At 37.4% G+C, this 18,939-nt stretch overlaps 1 protein-coding gene and 1 pseudogene across 1 annotated transcript; both read left to right on the top strand.

Moving 5' to 3' along the window:
• The first annotated feature begins 1,130 nt into the window (after positions 1 to 1,130).
• On the top strand, positions 1,131 to 13,024 carry cryl1 (crystallin, lambda 1). The gene is made up of 8 exons (XM_042731358.1): positions 1,131 to 1,261; positions 1,763 to 1,870; positions 2,564 to 2,690; positions 3,802 to 3,963; positions 4,680 to 4,874; positions 11,490 to 11,598; positions 12,492 to 12,598; positions 12,756 to 13,024. Exons 1-8 carry the CDS (start codon positions 1,221 to 1,223, stop codon positions 12,852 to 12,854), a joined length of 948 nt encoding a protein of 315 aa, XP_042587292.1. The 5' UTR covers positions 1,131 to 1,220; the 3' UTR covers positions 12,855 to 13,024.
• Positions 13,025 to 14,704: 1,680 nt separating this feature from the next.
• On the top strand, positions 14,705 to 15,835 carry LOC109096789 (annotated as a pseudogene).
• The last annotated feature ends 3,104 nt before the right edge of the window (positions 15,836 to 18,939 follow it).

The following is an 18,939-nucleotide window of genomic DNA, read 5'->3' as shown; positions in this document are numbered from 1 at the left end:
TGTATGAATTCTATATAAAAAAAAAAAATCTTTTTTTTTAAGGAGTTAGTTTTAGTTAATTAAATATGAATGAATATTATGAGCAGAGTATTTGAGTAAAAAGGCTATTTTTTAATTAGTGCTATCATACAAATACACTTACTTGTAGGTTTAAAATTCTACATATGTCACATTTATTGTCCAACTACAAATATTTTAGCAAAATGTATATTTTATTCAGCGTTATTGCGCTCCTGTTTCATTGAGCGCTGTCTGTTTGGTGCGCGCTGCGCTCGTTCTTAATGAAGTCTGTGGAGTTTAGCGGAGAATCGCAAAGCAAAACTCATGCCCTTCTGACAGCAAAATGGAAATTTTTCCATGCCTTGTTTAAAAAATTTTTACAGATGCATTAAGGAAAATAGCACATCTCAAACACATTAAACAGCGCGTCTCTGTCAGCCTCACACACTGCCTTTCTGTCAGAGCATCTGACGGGGTGAGCGCGAGCGGCTTTGAACTGAAACTATAAACTATAGGCTACTAGGAGAGAAATAAAACGCAGAAATTATTTAAATGCAAAACAAACAAAAAAACTCTCTGATTGGTTTAACTCTTCATCTTTTTCTGTTGCTTGTTTTGAATACTGCGCGTGGACGGGGCGTTCACTAGATTTTTGTGTAGTTTAGAGTGACAAATCGTACCAGCGTACTTTGAGATCAAAATGCGTACAGGTTGGCAGGTCTGCCAAACTTTTTTGTGTGTGTAATTGTCAACTCACACAGAACACACCACATCGATTTGATAACAGCGCCACCTTTTGGCCAAACTTGATAAGCCAATATAAATCATGCTACTAGCGGTTGTTTTTATGATTTTTCAGCCATTTCAATTACAATCATCCTAAAATTGCTTTTCTTGCTCATTGTTGCATTTGGTCTGATGCGCCATGCTTAGCTCCCTAACTTGCCGCTGGACGGCTTGGCTCTGTAATTGCTGCTTGCAGCTATATTTATATTTGTGTCTATGTTTTTTTTTTTTACATTACATATCTGAATGGACGTATGAACGCCTTCTGCGCTGCAATCCATCCTTCTGTAAAAGTCCAGATGTATTTAGGCGCGTGTGAGGCGCCGTAGCTAGGCTCCGCCTCTCTTTCGTGCACATGACAAGCTGAAGTCTGGTGATATTGGGGCTCCTGTGAAGTAGCTGACTGAGTTTTGACATTTGTGAAGGGGTTTGCGATGAGTTCATTAAAAGGAAAGATTATTACTGTTGTCGGGAGGTGAGAGTTACTTTAAGTCAGTCTGGTAGTTTTTGCAGACGTGTTCCTGAGATTGTCTAACAGAATAGCTGAGTGGTCTTTGAACTCCACTGTGATTGTGTTTATGAATCCATGTTTTTATACAGTCTATGGTATTACTCCATATCAGAAAAGTGCATGTAAAAAATGAACTGCAGTGATTTATGACCAAAATAAAACGATCACGTGATTCGGTATGTGCTTATTTGAGATAGTTTGGGTAGGTATGGCTGGTGCAAATAAGGTTATTACTCTATTTTACAGGGGTTTTTTTTCATGCATGATCATCAAAGTCATATTATCTTTATTTGTCATGCAATATTAAAGTTCCTGTTTAAGTAGTCTGACATGTTCCTCATTTTGGTATGTAGACAATGCATTGATTTTCACTAATGTTAACAGACTCCTTGGTCTGCATTTATATTTGATTTATTTACTGTGCTGTCTCTTTTTTCTAATTGCATGTATGTGGCATAATAAAAGTGGGCTGATCGGCCGCTCCTGGGCCATGGTGTTTTTGAGTGGAGGATACATGGTCAAGATCTATGACAACAAACCTGGACAAGCATCAGGGGCCATCACAGAGATCAGGTCAGTTTTAAACAGCAAAACAGGAAAGAAAAATGACCTGATGACCCCTCAGTCAAATTCTCTGCCTTGAGCATCACTGCTCAACTTTTGTCAGAGCAGGTTTGTGACCCATTTTTATGGCACAACGCTACATAAAGCAATGATCCGAGGAGATCAATAGAATAAAAGAGAGGGCATAATATGCAAAGAAAAAAATATGCACAAATTTAAGTTTTCTAAAACATATTAGTACTCTCTGTACATATGTTTATGTTGTGTAAATATCCCTCTCCCTTGATTCACCTCTTCTGTCACCAGGGGGAGTTGCAGGGCTTTTTCTTTCCTAGATATGAATTTACACTGTAAAATATGTGTAGAAACAAATTTCACTAAGAAATTGCTAGTGAATTTCACAAACAGTTACAAAGAAACGCATTGAATTAGAAAAACTGAAATAGTATTTTCTTGTAAAACGCTCTACAATCATTTTTCTTTTATTTACAAATTAAAAAAAAAACAGTAATCTTCTGTGATGCATGCAGAGTTGCTTGTTAAAGTAAAAAGTGTTTTTTAAAGACATAATTTACATCTGAAACAGATGTCTTGTCAGTCATAAACCATGATTAAGACATTGTATTTGGACAGAACAGCTGTCAGATTTCATACACATTTTGCTGAATTTAAGATGAATAATGTGTTTTCGTGTGTGAGCAGGAAACAGATTGAGGAGCTTCAGCAAGCCAATATGCTGAGAGGAAATCTCACGGCTGCAGAGCAGTTGAGTCTACTCAGCAGTCATGATGACCTGCAGCAGGCCCTGGAGGGAGCTTTCTTTGTCCAGGTACGGTTTCCCCTCAGATGCAGATGACCCAAAAATGGGACTGGGCCCGATAAATATCTCCCTGATATGTATGGAACGAAAGCAACAAGTATTTCATGTGAAGATAAGAAAGAGTGTTCACTAATGACAAGTACCAAATTCATTATTTTACATTTAATTGTTTTAATGTGCACAAAAAAAAGCACATGAAACCAGAAGACATCTCTATGGTTTGAACATTCTATGAGTTAATGTGATTAATGATTGAAATTGTACCCGTGTTTAATTATTAAAATGTATTGAATACTTTGGAGCCAAACCTCTGTTTGATATTGGAAATTCCTTTTTTTCTCCCCCATAAGGATTCATAAAGATGGATGAGGTGATGTATCTGATCATGCATTTTTCCTGTGTGCTACATTCATTGACAGCTGATGGTTTCTGTTTTTCCCAGTTATGATGATGTCAACATTTAATGATGGCATATAGTCCTGTTATGCGCTGATACTGCTGTATTTGCACATTTCTGTATTGGGGATATTATAATATACATTTATTTTAGCGGTTAGTGTGCGTTTTTCTTTTTTTTTCCTAAAATCCTCACATTCTTAAAGTCAGCGTGAAGTGAAAATTCACCATTCACAAATTCATCTTTTTTTTTTTAATCTATATTTTAGATTTTAATTTAAATGATTTATTAATGTATATGTGCCATTAAAAAAAAAAATGATCTTGAGATTTAAAATGTCATAACTGGATCTTCTCTCTGGTGACGTATTCTGGGTTTCTCCAATCATTTCGTATGTATGTCTCAATATGGAAGTGATTATCTGTCCTTACTTAGTTTCATAGCAACTCTGACTACTAAAAAGATTTCCTGCTAAATAATTAAAGAAGCGTGAGTGAATATTCCTGTCTGCTATATCAGCCTTTTATAATTATTCACGTCATATTTTTTCAGCCCATTCCACTCTCATTAATTTTTTCCGCTCTTGTGTTTTCTTCTTGTTCCTTTTTTGTGCTCGTATGGAAAAGATGTTGCTACCGCTTCAATTATAGTACATTTCATACAGTCCCTTTGCTAATTTGTTGACCATTATCTGCTCTTGTCCTCTGTGTTCTCTGTGAATAGGAGTGTGTGTTTGAGGACCTAGAAGCAAAGCAGACTGTCTTCCATGAGGTTGAGAATCTTGTCACAGAAAGCGTGATTCTCAGCAGCTCCACTTCCTGCCTGATGCCAAGCAACATGTTCTCTCGTGTCCAGAACCGAACTCGGTGCATCATTTCTCATCCGGTTAGTTATGATTACAGTCTGTGAGAGATTATATTATATTATATACACTGTGGGGATGCACAAGTTTGAGGCCAAATTGAAAAGGTGAGACTCAAATCTAATTTTTAGGCCTTTGAAATTGTTTTTGAAAGAAATTATGAAATAAATAATGAAAATGATTAAAAAATAAAAAAGGATTGCCAGTATGTTTGACAGTTCATTTGATATGCATATACTTCAGTTACCGCAAATAACAATTTTTATTTTCAAATGTTCTTACAACATTCATGTTTTAGTTTTAGTGCTACTATTTATGTTTATTTAATGAAAGCATTATTTACATGCACGTGTCAGGTTTTTCAGTCCTGATTTAGCAGCCTGTAGTGAAGGATGGAGATAAGTGTTTTAGGCCCAGAGGGCTTTGCTGGACTTTGAATCCTTCCATGCTTAATGGAAATTCCACTCTGATCTCATAAGCTGCAAGGTCTTGCTGGTCGCGTTGTCCTTCAAAGCAGTGTGAGGCAAATAGTTCAACTTCACCTGCATTAAGTGAATGTTTAATCCTGGATGCCAACCATTTGAGGTCAGACATTTAGACAGAGAGACCTTCATAGTGGGAAAGAAGTTCAATACAAGGCCATTATCTCTAGCTCTAGTAAACACATTGGTATAGTGCTTTATCTGTGTCCAGGGGCAAACTAACTGGTGTCATTTCCTTCTTGTTTTGAACCTCACAGGTAAACCCGCCCTACTATGTGCGTCTGGTGGAGCTGGTGCCACACCCCGAAACACTGCCTGCTGTAATGGATGTTGCTTACTCACTGATGACAGATGTCGGGCAGGCACCTGTGCGACTCAGGAAGGAGATCGATGGTTTCGCATTGAACCGTGTTCAGTATGCCATCATAGCCGAGTCCTGGAGGCTGGTTCAGGTTAGTTGAGCCATGGAACAAAACCACATATCAGTTAGAGTCATGATTATACTGATTAATATTTCGACTACCTACCCATTCTCTGGTAAAATTCATAACGCACCAAGTAAACATTTGTTGACATTGGCACAGAGGGTAGTGAAATGGACAGGACATGTAAGGAGGTGTTGTGCTTATGGGCATTCCAGGTTCTGTTGAACTGTCGACTCATCAAAGAATCCTTTAAAAAGTATCACAGTTTCCACAAAAACAAAAAGTCTTTAAAAAAATAATAAATAAATAAAATAAATTTACAACCCCAAATTTTGTACGGTACTGTACAATAAAATAGTTGTCAGTTATGTCCTGTCAGTTATGAAAAATTTAATTAAAATTGTTTTATTTAGCATATGTAGCTATTTATTTTTTTGTTGTTGTTGTTATTATTATTATTATTATTATTATTAATTTATTTATTTATTTATTTATTTATTTATTTATTTTAATTGTTGCTGCAATATTATAAAAGCAATGCACCACTTAAAGGGGATAGTTCAACCAAGATATTTTGAAGAATGTGGGTAAGCATACAGTTTCTGGTCCCCTTTCATACTATGGAAGTCAGTGGGGACCAGCACCTGTTTGGTTAGTAAATGATGACAGAAGTTTCATTTTTGGGTGAACTTTCTCTTTAAGGCCTGCATTACAGTGAACTTACCACAAATCACATGGTAAAGACCACCATTACCCAAGGTAAAATCTATGTAACAGGATGAATGTTGTTAGTTTATATCATAGCTCTGATAACAGACCCTTTATTTGTTCATGTGTGGAGAAAATATATTGTAGACAATTCATATTACTTGCATATCTATGAACAAGAAAATACTATAACTTTTGTAAATTTTGATGCATGTCTCTGTAACACCCTGTTTCTAGGAAGAAAGAAAAGTGAAATTAGTGGAAGTAATGAATGAACAGAGACTATTGTATTTTGAAAACATTGAAAAAAATGCAACAGCCATAGTCTTATCTCACTGTTTACAAATGATTGATTTAGAGAAGGGGAAAATCAACATATCTTTTCTTTGTTTCTCTTGAGAAACTTTTAGACTGGCCAGCTTATCTTTCCTCACACTGGTGGTTTTGTCCTGGTTATACAGTACACCTTTATTACAGTGTATCAAATGAACATGGGGTAGAGTTAGATGATCCACTTTAAAAACCAAACCCTTTTCAGCACTGGCCACAAGCATGAACAAAAAGCAGAGTCAAGAAAGCACTTCCACAAACAATGCACACTTCACTTTGAACTTATTTTTAGAGTAGCTGTTCATTATTCAGTCGAGTAATGGACAATTAAAGACAAAACAGAAAATTGCATGTTCTGTCCAGGCAGGGTGTATTATAGAGGCATCATCACAAAACTGTGAAGATGATTCATGGTGACATGAAATGATGTTCTATACACAGATGTCAGCATGTCAGGATTATATGGACAATGTACCGTGTAGCAGAGGTGTGGGGAAATTGTGTTATGCATTATCAACTCTCTCAAGAAGCCTTTTCCTAACTGTAGTTGTAGCCAATCGTACATAACATCATTGTTACCCATTTTGTTGAGTAGTTTTTTTTTTTCATGTAGTGTTCATGAATACTGTAATCTTTGGAAAATATCCTTATCCTACATAACGCAGATTAACCGAAACGTTTAAGTATGAAACAAATATCTCTTGATATGAATAATTGTAAGGATTCATCATTATCACCATCACTTAATATAATCATTTACTCACTCTTATGTTGCTTCAAACCTGCATGATTTCTTTCTTCTGTGGAAGACAAAAGAAGATATTTAGCACAATGTTCAGATCACACTTTTATTCTGTATAATAATAGTGAGCAGCAGAAAAACAATTGGGCAAATGATGACAGAATGTTTGTTTTTGAGTTTTTGAAATATTTAATTTAGATACAACAAGGACAAGATTTTGATTTAAGTTTTGAGAGGAAAGCCCTAGAAAAATTCTCTCAATAAAGTAAACTAAAACAGAGGTTCCTTACAAAAGTAAAAGCCCTTGTGTTGTTGTTACTTAAGAACATTCTGTGACTTAATCCCAGTTTCTGACATTTGAGAGGTTAAATGTTGAACCAGTTGTAAGTGTCAATTTGCTTTTTTATAAAGCTGGTTCCAGATGTACATATGGTACACAGTATGTCCAATAAAGTATGCTGTCCTTTCTGCTTTTGTGTTTAGAGACAATTTCACAACTTATATGGCAACACTGAAAATTATATGCTATTCTTACTTAACCTTTTTGACTGACTTGACGTTTCTGCTCGTTTCAGAGATTTATAACCACTGAACTGAGGCTAAACTAAAGGAAATCTTATGAGGGTGGAGACAAAATGTCACATTAGATGTAAATGTTATTTGTATTGATTTTATTCATCATGAATCATTTAGAAGGAGTGGGATTATTTTATATATATATATATATATATATATATATATATATATATATATATATATAGCTGTAAAAGTAAATAAGTGTTCTTCCTTATAACCATTATTCTTCTTTCCTCATCCTTCATTTCCTCATCAGTGGTGTCATTATGCAATCACTTGCCAACGAAATTACCCGGAACAATTGTACCAGGAACTATTTCCCCCCCAGACCTGTTGCTTTCTGCGTTTCCACCGTGGTCTAAAGTGACGTGACATACAGCCAAGTATGGTGACCCATACTCAGAATTCATGCTCTGCATTAAACCCATCCAAAGTGCACACACACACATACCATGAACACACACCCGGAGCAGTGGGCAGCCATTTATTCTGTGGCGCCCGGGGAGCAGTTGGGGGTCAGGTGCCTTGCTCAAGGGCACCTCAGTCATGGTATTGCAGGCCTGAGACTCGAACCGACAACCTTAGGGTTAGGAGTCAAACTGTCTAACCACTAAGCCACGACTTCCCCAGTAAAGTACCGTGAAGATTAGGCAAATAGTCTGGTGACGTAGGTCTGCGCATGTTTTCAATACAAACTACGCAGATTTTGCATTCTCGGTAGTTCGGACTTTGCGAGTTCGACTCGGGAGTGTGATCTCCCGCGGACGAAACAACACAAGTCCAGTAATTCTGCAAACAGCAGCGTACTTGATAACATCAGTTAGCTCGCCTTGGCTACTGCAGTTTTCCTCACTGTATATTTACAACAAGACGAAATAGAATATCAAATACCACTGCCTCCTTTTGTTTTCATTTAAACATAATAATAGCTGCAGAAATGTACTTAGTTCAGGGAAATGTGTATATATACAGCCTACATTTCAATGAAACGAAATATTATACCAATTCCCTCTTTTTATTTTCATTTTAACATATAGATCAATTGAATAAAGACCAAAGATTACCTGTTAGATTTACCCAAAACAAATTATATTTTCAGAGGCAAATGTCAGAAGGACTAGCCGAGTTTAGAGTGCTCTAGGCGGATACATGGGCACTGAGCTCCTGCTGATCGCGTGGAGCTGATCGTCTCCGAAATCGGCGAAACACATTTTTAAACAGGTGCTGTCTTCATAAATAAACCGCAAATTTTTAGTTTTAAACAACTACATTCTTGCCTGAAATACTTTTAAAACTACATTTCATGACACGATAACAGTAATATTTTGAAAATTATCAAAATAAATGGTTGTTGAAATCACAATGCTGCGTGACCTCAACCAATCAGCATGTTTAACCCCCAAGTCCCGCCCACGAAAGTTCCAGACCTTTGAAAAAGTACTACCTTGCGAGCAGGGACTTTCTGAGGGGCATTCAACAGATTTCCCCTGATCAGGGATTAAGGAGGAAAGAACACTGTGTAGGGACCATATCAATGGGAACACAGTTCATGCACAGAGCTCACGTCTAACGAGCTGATTATCTGATTCAGGTGTGTTAACAAAGAGACACATGTAAAATATGGAGAGCTGGGGGGCGCGAGGACTGGAATTGAGAACCGCTGGTGTAGAGTAGTGGTTCTCAACCACATTCCTGGAGGACCCCCAGCACATTTTGCATGTCTCCTTAATCAAACACACCTGACTCAGGCCACCTGCTCATTAGTAGAGATTCACAGACATGAAATGGGTGTTTCAGACAAAGAAGACATGCAAAATGTGCAGTGTTGGGGGTCCTACAGGAATGTGGTTGAGAGTCGCTGTTGTAGAGTAACGCTTGTCGTTGATCGTTTCTCCAATCACAAATGCAGACATGGTTTTATGTTTCTGTGGCGCGATGCAACGCAACACGTAAAAACACAGTATAAGTCATTATAATCCGTAACTATGTCCCCACTGGATGCAACAAACGGCTGGTTTGTAATGAGTCTTATTGTTTTTGTCCTGTAGTGCTGGAGTTCTGACCGGAACACACATCACAGCAAGGGGCGTAACATTTCCGTCACATGCACACCGTCAGAGCACACCTCGCTTTTCAGAACGATGAGCTTTGTAAAAAATCGATGCGTTTCAGAAAGGCAGGGCATAGAGGACAAACAATAATGTACAGTATGTGGAAAAGGTTTTTTTTTTTTTTTTACCTTAAACCGCATAAACAAATTTCATTACACCACATACACAAAATAATGTTCTTTTTAGCAACAACATATGACCCCCTTAAAGCGTATGGAGATCTGTCTCATTAGTTTTCACGTTTTCTATGCAGTGTCCATATGACAGTGTGTGTGAGAGGAATTTAATTTCTTAACAAGCATTTCTTATGAGGTACACTGTAATGACATCATTTTCCAAGTCTTGTAATTTCTTGGTTGGAAGGGAAAATTAAATGTTAAACATAAAAGTTAAACATGCGCCATTTGAGGAACAACTCCGTATAATGTTTTGGGTCAGCTTTTAAATGACAGAAATACTTCTCCTCTTTTTTTTTTTTTTTTTTTTTGTTGTTTTAGGCAAATACTTTTCATGCATTTCACAAGACTCTGCTTTCTGAGCTGTTAAAAGCTTATGTCAGATGGAGCTTGTTGATGAACCAGTAAAACCAGCACACAAACTGGTTATTGCATACTGTTTTTTTGTTTAGATAATTAAAAGAAGTAATTACATAAGCTGGTTTAACATAAGTTACATATTGTTCAAAGACTGGTTAATTGGTGCTGTTGCATCTCTTTTGTTCAGTTTCCAAGTCTTCACATTATATTATTTGAGTTTATTCATGTTTCACTCTTTTGAATAATGAAATGTGTGAGCTGTTCATGTTGTTATCATGGGTCCAAATACCTAGCTGTTACATCAAAGTTTAAAACAGTGCCCACAGACATTTGAATATTGTTTAGCAGCTGATCATTCAAATTGGTCTGATGTTCATAACACCACTAAAGGGATAGTTCAACCAAAAATGAAAATTCCATCATCAAACATTTGACTTCCACAGTGGGGACATCAACTTTTTGGTTGCCTACATTCTTCAAAATATCTTGATTTGTGTTCAGCAGAAGAAAGAAATTCACACGTTTGTAACTAATTGAGGGTGAGTAAATGATGACAGAATTTTGGATGAACTATCCCTTTCATTTACACTGCACAGTGTAGTTGGCACAGAAGCACTTCTGAAGTGGCATTTAGGAGTCTTCACAACTCTAATGCTGCTCAGAAGGCATTATTGAGGCTGGCTTTTATGTGGCATCACGTCTATATGCTGAATTTTCAACAGGCACAGAGCAGCCTGAAATCAGTGGGGTTAAGATGCCTTAAGAGTTCCATAAGCCTCTCATACAGTTTTTAATGTTGAGTTCTGTAGATTTTAGACTTAAAGACTTATGTTTTCATGGTCTTGCCTCTTACGTTTATTTTTTCTTACTTCATGGACTTGCTTCTTTTTTGTGTTTGTGCTATTTAAGTCAGTTGTTTTATTTAAGGAAAAATAGATTTTTTTTATTTTTTATGATGAGGAACATTTAAAGTTTGGACAGTGCCCCACATTCCACATTTTCAGCTCAAATCCACTCATGCTTCCTCTCAGAGTTCAGGCAGCTCTTTGAGAGAGAGCCAGCACTGGAAAGTAGAGCAGCTGGGAAAGCTAATGGCTGCCCCTGGTGATTACTGTAGAGGAAAGGCCTCTTTTCACGGTTTCCCCAGCCAGTCCGCCGCCTGGCGACACAGAGATAACGGCCTCGTTGTTGCATGCAGGAATTGAACAAAGACCACCCTGTCCCCCTCCTATACTCGTCCCCCACTGCCGTTCTGTATCCAAGCTTTGATTTCAGCACAGTCAGGCAACAGGTATCTGTAGCCACAGGTAATCTGAGTGCAAAGTGGGCCCAAGGCTTGGCACAACCACACTTGCCTCCCCCTGCCATGCCATCCCATTGTTCAGAGGACACTGAGTTAAATGATAAGAGAAACCCAATACAGTGGGAGCGGCTTTAAAAAGGTTGGTGGGGACCTTCCGATTTCCTCTCAATAAGGAGGACCAAACCTTGTTGGCTGGACAAACTACTAAGCAGGAAGCTGTAATTTTAGGATTAGAAGATCAGAACATCAGTAAACCACTTTTAGAAACATTGTCTTTCATCCAAGCATATAATACAGTGTGAGTTGCCAAATAAACTTCTCTTTCTTTTCATCCAGGATGGAGTGATCTCAGTGAAGGACATTGATCTGGTGATGTCTGAGGGCTTGGGCATGCGCTACGCTTTTATAGGTCCCATTGAAACCATGCATCTCAATGCACCAGAAGGCAAGCTACCTATTAACCCATGCAATTTAAAAAAAATGGGATAATGAAACTTTGTATTTAAGCATTAAGAAGCTTTTGTTTTCATTTCATGTAAATAAATGTGTGCGGTGCTTGGGGCAGCGAAAAAGCAGTCTGTGAAAACCTCTTATTTTTTCGATTACATCCACCTCACATGACCTTAAGTGTGTGCGTATGTTTTGAAGAGATCTCATGTTCACGGTGAAAATCAGAAGGCAGTGTGAAATCTATAGGATGACCCTGCTCCCCCTATGAAACGTGCTTTGCCATGTGACACCGGTACTAACCTTTGATGATGACAGATGACTTGTTATTCTCAGCCCTACCTCCTTGTACTGCGAGTGAAGTGCTACAGTGCTCTCACTGTGGTAATAAAGCCCCCCTGTAAACACAAGAGTTTTGCCCTAGTTTCTTCCATTGCTGTAATGGCACAAGTTCTTGGAAACTGTAAGCGAAGAACTGTGGCTGAACTTTCACTGGTGTACATCTTATCTGCTGAGAGCCCTTCTAAAAGAACTCATGCCCTTCAGATGAAGAGCTACTCAATTCATGCTTGAAAACTCTGTTACAAAACAAAAAGTCAGTAACTTTATCTGCTGAATCATTTTAGACACAGTTCCAAACTGATTATACTTTTTGTCACAGTTATTCATAGGGAGAAAGCAGCATTTGTTATACAAAATATTAATTTTGTAGCTCGTTTTAAAAAATTATTTTAAATGAATTAAAATCAATCAAAACTATTTCTGTAATATGTTGTTATTAGAGTCATGAAAAAATCAGACCTTTTGTAGTCAACTGTAATACTACTGTATTTTAGAAATGCAAAATCACATTTTGATTTGATCCTCATTCTGTTTTTTTTGTCTTTCCAGGTATGGTAGATTATCTCCAGCGCTATAGCCAGGGCATGAAGAGGGTTCTTAATACTTTTGGACCTGTTCCAGACTTTTCCGGAGAGCCAGCAGCTAGAATTATAAAAGTATGCAAAATATCAGTTATATTATTAATAATTGGAAAATTTCTTGAAAGAGTTGCTTTTGAAATCTTAAATCAGATTTCCTAAATACTCATATATATTTATAAATATATAGTTATTGTAATCAATATAAACTGAAATATTTTACCATCTACTTTAGGAGATCTGTGAGTTGATCCCTGCTGAACAGGAGCACCTTACAGCCAGGAGAGAGAGAAGAGATCAACTGCTGATGGGACTAGCTAAACTGAAGGAATGAGGCTAGTCCATGAGACACTACTGTACCTAAATGGAAGTGGTTATGGATCCTCTGAGCCATTGTTGTCCTTGGTGTTAAATATTTTTATTCCAGTCAACAGAATATTGACTAAAGAGCACTTTAATGTGAAATTTACAATTAAAAGGAAAACATGCGCAATTGAAAGTGAATGGAATTTTCGTAACTTCCTCATTGGACATTTATGAATTAATCTCTTTATACCTAAACTGAGCGCAATAATTATATGTACACTTATCTTGAGATGTATGAATGTCATAACATTTCAAACCAAGTGTCAGATGCAAATAATGCTTTTTTCAGAACGCTGAAATAACTGACTGGTATCAAGGTGGTGATTTTTAGTGCATGACGTCATTCACCATTTGTCCTAGTGTAGTAGAAGATTGTGTAGTGGTTTAGTTTATAAAATTAAATAGTAAATATTTGTTATGTTTTGTTTTTTTATGATGTTGGCTTTTTGTTTGGCTTGATATTTTGTGAAATAATGCAGAGACAGTTTATTAGTGGGCCTAAACTTAACTGAATTAATCTACTTACATTAAGTTGCAGTATTAATCTAATGCAAGCAATAGATACGTTTCATACTTCATACGTTTCGTGGCACCTGAACAGTTAGACTAAAACATTGTATTCCAACTGTGTTATTTACTCGTGACCTGAAATATTTAAAACTATACTGTGTGAAAGTTAAGAGATGTTGTACGTTTGAAAACAATACCACATCTACACGCTAGCGACGCGACTGTGAGATCGCTGCTGAAGCGGCGAAGCATTCCAGGAACGTTCCAGTTTTTACGCCTTCGAGTTCAAGAACCACCCAATGAACGCTGCGACTCCGCCCGATGTCAGGTGCACTAGACTTACGCTCACTGTCCTCAGTCAAATCACTTCATCTCACTCTCGAGACCACAAAGAAACTCCGCAAGTGAAAGTACTGATTTTTAACTCACCTGGGCGGATATATATCATGGATTTGATCTGAATCATTTTGTAGGCTAACAGGTAAACTTCCTTTTGTAAAACCGCCAGACATTTCAATATTTTTTAAGTGACAGTATTATGTGATAATTCTTCCGTGTTAATTTCGACCAAATATTACCAAAGTTACCAAAATAAGTGGGAAAGAAGGATATCTTAATATGAATCTAATAATATTATTAATGGATTTATTCATATATGTTAATGAAGGTATTTTCAATTCAGTATGTTGACTCTTTTTGAAGACAAAATTATAATTTTTGTGTTGGGATTGAGGAATGAAAATGAAAGCTTACCCTACTGGTAAAGTTTGTAATAATATGTTTTTTAAATAAGTCTCTCATGCTTACCAAGACTGCATTAATTTGAGCAAAAATATAAATGAGTGCAGTATTGTACCATCTGTAAAAAATATTGTGAAGTATTACAATTAAAAAAATAATAATTCTGTTGTAATATATTTTAAAATGTAATTTATTCCTGTCATAGCAAAGCAGAATTTTCAGAAGTCATCATCCAGTTTTCAGTGTCACATGATCCTTTAGAAATCATTGTCATATGCTGTATCTATTTTACTGTATTTTTTGATCAACCTTGGTGAGCATGAGACGTCTTTCAAAAACATTCTATTCTATATATTATATGAAATTTAAATTTGAACTCAGAAGTTGACAAAATTTTTACAATTTTTAAGTTCAAATTTACATTTAAATATATATAAAGTGTTTGAACTTTACATATTGTTCAAATTTGAACTCAAATATTTTCAGTTAAAATTTATATTATATGTAGTTGCTCAAATTCGTCTCTTTCTTTTCGATGATTAGGAGCTGAGAGCAACAGCAGACAGGATGAGTTGGGCAGCACTTTATGCCCAGCTGGGAGGGGTAAATAAACACTCCACCAGCCTGGGAAAGATCTGGCTGTCTGTCCTCTTCATCTTCCGCATTTGCATCCTTGTAATTGCCGCCGAAACGGTCTGGGGAGATGAGCAGTCCGACTTCACCTGTAACACACAACAGCCCGGCTGCAAAAATGTCTGCTATGACCACTTCTTTCCAGTCTCACACATCCGTTTCTGGTGCCTGCAGCTCATCTTTGTGTCTACAACCGGCTTTGCTGGTGGCTATGCATGTGGTGGCGTATCGCAAACGCAATGTAAAGAATTTTGGCCAACCGAGGTGGCGGTGCCAAAGGGGACGACCTGGAGAGTCTGAAGAAGAGGCGTCTACCCATCACCGGGCTGCTGTGGTGGACCTACACCTCCAGCCTGTTCTTCCGGCTCCTTTTCGAGGCCGGATTCATGTACGCTCTGTATTATGTCTACGATGGGTTTCATATGGCCCGTCTTGTGAAGTGTGAGCAGTGGCCCTGTCCCAATAAAGTTGACTGCTTTATCTCACGACCAACAGAGAAGACAGTCTTCACCATCTTCATGGTGGGATCTTCTGCCATCTGCATTGTGCTCAATCTGGCTGAACTGGCCTACCTGATTGTCAAAGCATTACTGAGGTGCTCAGCCAGAGCCAAAGGAAGGCCTGCTTTTGTTCACCAAGATAAAATGTCCACAGAAATGGCACACTTAGAAAATGAAAAGAACGCAAGGTTGCTGTTATCTGCTTCGGACCCTTCGAGCGATAAGACTGTTTAAGATTACCCCTACACCCAGTGACTAATTCTACCAACATGGTAATAGGCTTGTGATGACAGTGTTTTAAAGGTGACCTAACACACACAGTTTCACCCAATCTCATGTTAATCTTGAGTATCTATAAAGTAGTATTGCATCCTTCATATCTCCAAAAAGTCTTTAGTTTTATCATATTTATAAAAGAAAGATACAGCTTTCCGATTCTCTCTGTAAACTGCCAAGCTCTTGGAGCCATGCTGTGGGTGGAGCTAAAGGATGACGAGCAGCACTCAAGCACTGATTGCCAACAAAACAGAGATATTTGATGCAGTTTCACTTACTGTCTATAGTTAAGCATTGTTTGTGGGATATTTTGTGGCATGGACCGCTCCATCTTTCAGTATCAAACAATGTGCAAATCCAGCGTCGAACTGGGCCTTGTTTATAAAACGCTCATCAACAAACACACTTGAGAAACTCCATTGCTGCCCCGAAAAAACAAACTGCATCCACTGAACGCTGGGTTCTTTGGGAAGCTGAAAAAGGTTATCTTTCCTTTACAAACAAAAACACACTTCTTTGGAGACATTCTTCCCGAGCGAGTCCCATGCAGTGCTGCCGAATGAAGTGTGTTGTTGGTTGATGTGTGCGTTGTTGTTGTGGTAGTGATGACATAATGAGTTGTTCCCTTAATTTTGTTTTGGTGATGAAGGGTCGAGAAAAACTTTCCCAAACTTGTAAGAAACCCAGAAGTGTGTATTTGGCACAAAATTACTCTTTTATACGTCCAAATCATTTTTTTAAACTTTGGCCATGCTTAGCATGAGAATCCAACTCTTTAACAGTGTAAATAACTCTGAATACATGAAACAGCATTAGAGCTCCCCTTTAACTTCGCTCATGCCATTAGAGCGTTAGAATTAGTGTGTTTTGTACCTTGTTTTTGACACCCTGCCCTGAGAAAACAACAGCCCGGATCAACATTACTATCCAAAAATACAGATTTAACCCAATCCCTACCCCTAAATCTAACCCATAATTTATTCCTAAAATAAGAGGGAAATGATAGCTGATTAACAAGGGTGTAGAAACACCTAATTCTGATTGTAAGCCTAAAACTTACATTTCCTGAAATGTTATATCTCAATTCTGATTGGCTGATTGGAATGATTAAGGATGTTGATCCAGGAACATGTTGTACTTGGTCAAATCCCGCTCACCGACATTCCTCCACCAAGCCAAAAGACAATTAGGGTGTAGATACGGCACTGTACGTACGTTCTATATTGTTGAATTTCATTTTCCAAATTACTCAAGAGCCTCACAGACAGTACTCTCTAGTGCAGGGATCTCCAACCCTGCTCCTGCAGAGCTACCATCCTGCAGACTTCAGTTCCAACCCTACTTCAACACACCTGTCTGTAATTATCAAGTAGCCCTGAACATCTTGATTAACTGCTTCAGGTGTGTTTGATTGGGGATGGAGCTGAAATCTGCAGGACAGTAGCTCTCCAGGAGCAGGGTTGGAGACCAAGAGTGACTCCTAGTGGTCACAGCGACATAAATGAAGTTCAGAGACCGTCTTTGCACAAAGTTGTGTTCTTTTTTTGAGGGATCATTTACACAATCTTTTATTGTACATAAATGCTTATTTTTAAGGTTGCGTTTGGCTTTGTTTACTTCATTTTAAACGCAGTTTCTCGCATGCTCCTTCTGTTACCAATCAACAGTTTTGACTAGCTATATGATTTACAGAGGTGAGCAGGATTTGTGTTTTTGTGTGTGCTTATTTTGCCACATAATTTAAATGTCTTCATCTGTGTTTAGTTTTAAGTAATTTCACTAGGTGCCGTTGTATTGACCCATACCGGGGATTTTATATCAGCATACCGCAGTGCCTAGTTAGGTTGTTACTAGCGGCGCGGACTGTGACACCGAGTCAGTCAGTCCACCTGTTGACACAGGTGAGAGAGCTCGTGGTCTCGCGCTTCGTCAACTGTCCGTTATCTTCTGCTTTGTTTTTCTCCTCTCTGAGAGGCTCTACAAGTCAGCGGTAACCAGTTTTGTTTTAAAGACTGTGATTAAACCACATGGTATTGATGGAATCTTCTGCTGTTTCCTAAAGTGAGCTGTACCTAATCATTTTTGATAGCCACATGTTTGTTAAAGTACATTTCTTTGAAATTTTGGCTAACAACTTATCTTTTATATGGATATCTAAATAAAAAAAAAACTTACTTTGCTGTTTGTCAGTATTGTAATTCCCATGCATTTCTATTCTATTTTAGGAAAGGCCTGCTGCATGACTGGATATTTTCCCATGCAAAGATTCCAGAGTATTTGACTAGACTCATTTTTGTCTTTTTGCCAGTTTACTACAACCAACCAGCTTTTTGTAATTGCTTAAATTACTATAAACTAATATTTTAAATTCTGAAGTAGCCTATCTGTATCTGCAGTGGAAAATAATAAATTGCAATTGAGCCTCTGCACAACTGTAATTTGGCGGCAGGTGAATTTATTATTAGGCTATTTTAAGCAATTGTAAAACGGTTATATAAACAAGTATTTAACAATAAGAAACTTATACTTTAGACACAATATGGGCGGTTATTTTGACATATTTTTACTCCGCTAACGAAAATATTTCCAAAGCAGAATCAAAGTGCCAAACAACGCATCGGTGATAGACTGCTTGAATGGAACGCGGAGTGATACAATCAGTGAAACGTCCAAATTCTAAGAAATCTCAACACTCTTGGAACTAGCCAGCAGCTAGAATTATAAAAGTATGCAATATCAGTTATATTATTAATAATTGGAAAATTTCTTGAGACATTGGCTTTTGAAATCTTAAATCGGATTTCCTAAATACTCATATCTGCATTTGGTTTTGTAATAGCATGCAATATCATATTATAGTTATTGTAATCATTATAAACTGAAATATTTTACCATCTACTTTAGGAGATCTGTGAGTTGATCCCTGTTGTTATTGTGAACCTTACAGCCAGGAGAGAGAGAAGAGATCAACTGCTGATGGGATAGCTAAACTGAAGAAATGAGGCTAGTCCATGAGATACTAAATGGAAGTGGTTATGGATCCTCTGAGCCATTGTTGTCCTTGGTGTTAAATATTTTCCTTCCAGTCAACAGAATATTGACTAAAGAGCACTTTAATGTGAAATTTACAATTAAAAGGAAAATATGCGCAATTGAAAGTGAATGGAATTTTCGTAACTTCGTCATTGGACATTTATAAATTAATCTCTTTATACCTAAGCTGAGCCCAATAATTATGTGTACACTTATCTTGAGATGTATGAATGTCATAAAATTTCAAACCAAGTGTCAGATGCAAATAATGCTTTTTTCAGAACGCTGAAATAACTGACTGGTATCAAGGTGGTGATTTTTAGTGCATGACGTCATTCACCCAGGTGTCCTAGCAGAGTA

The sequence above is a fragment of the Cyprinus carpio genome, chromosome B9, assembly GCF_018340385.1.
Source record: "Cyprinus carpio isolate SPL01 chromosome B9, ASM1834038v1, whole genome shotgun sequence".
Taxonomy (NCBI): Eukaryota; Metazoa; Chordata; class Actinopteri; order Cypriniformes; family Cyprinidae; genus Cyprinus; species Cyprinus carpio.
This window is presented reverse-complemented; position numbering and strand designations above follow the sequence as displayed.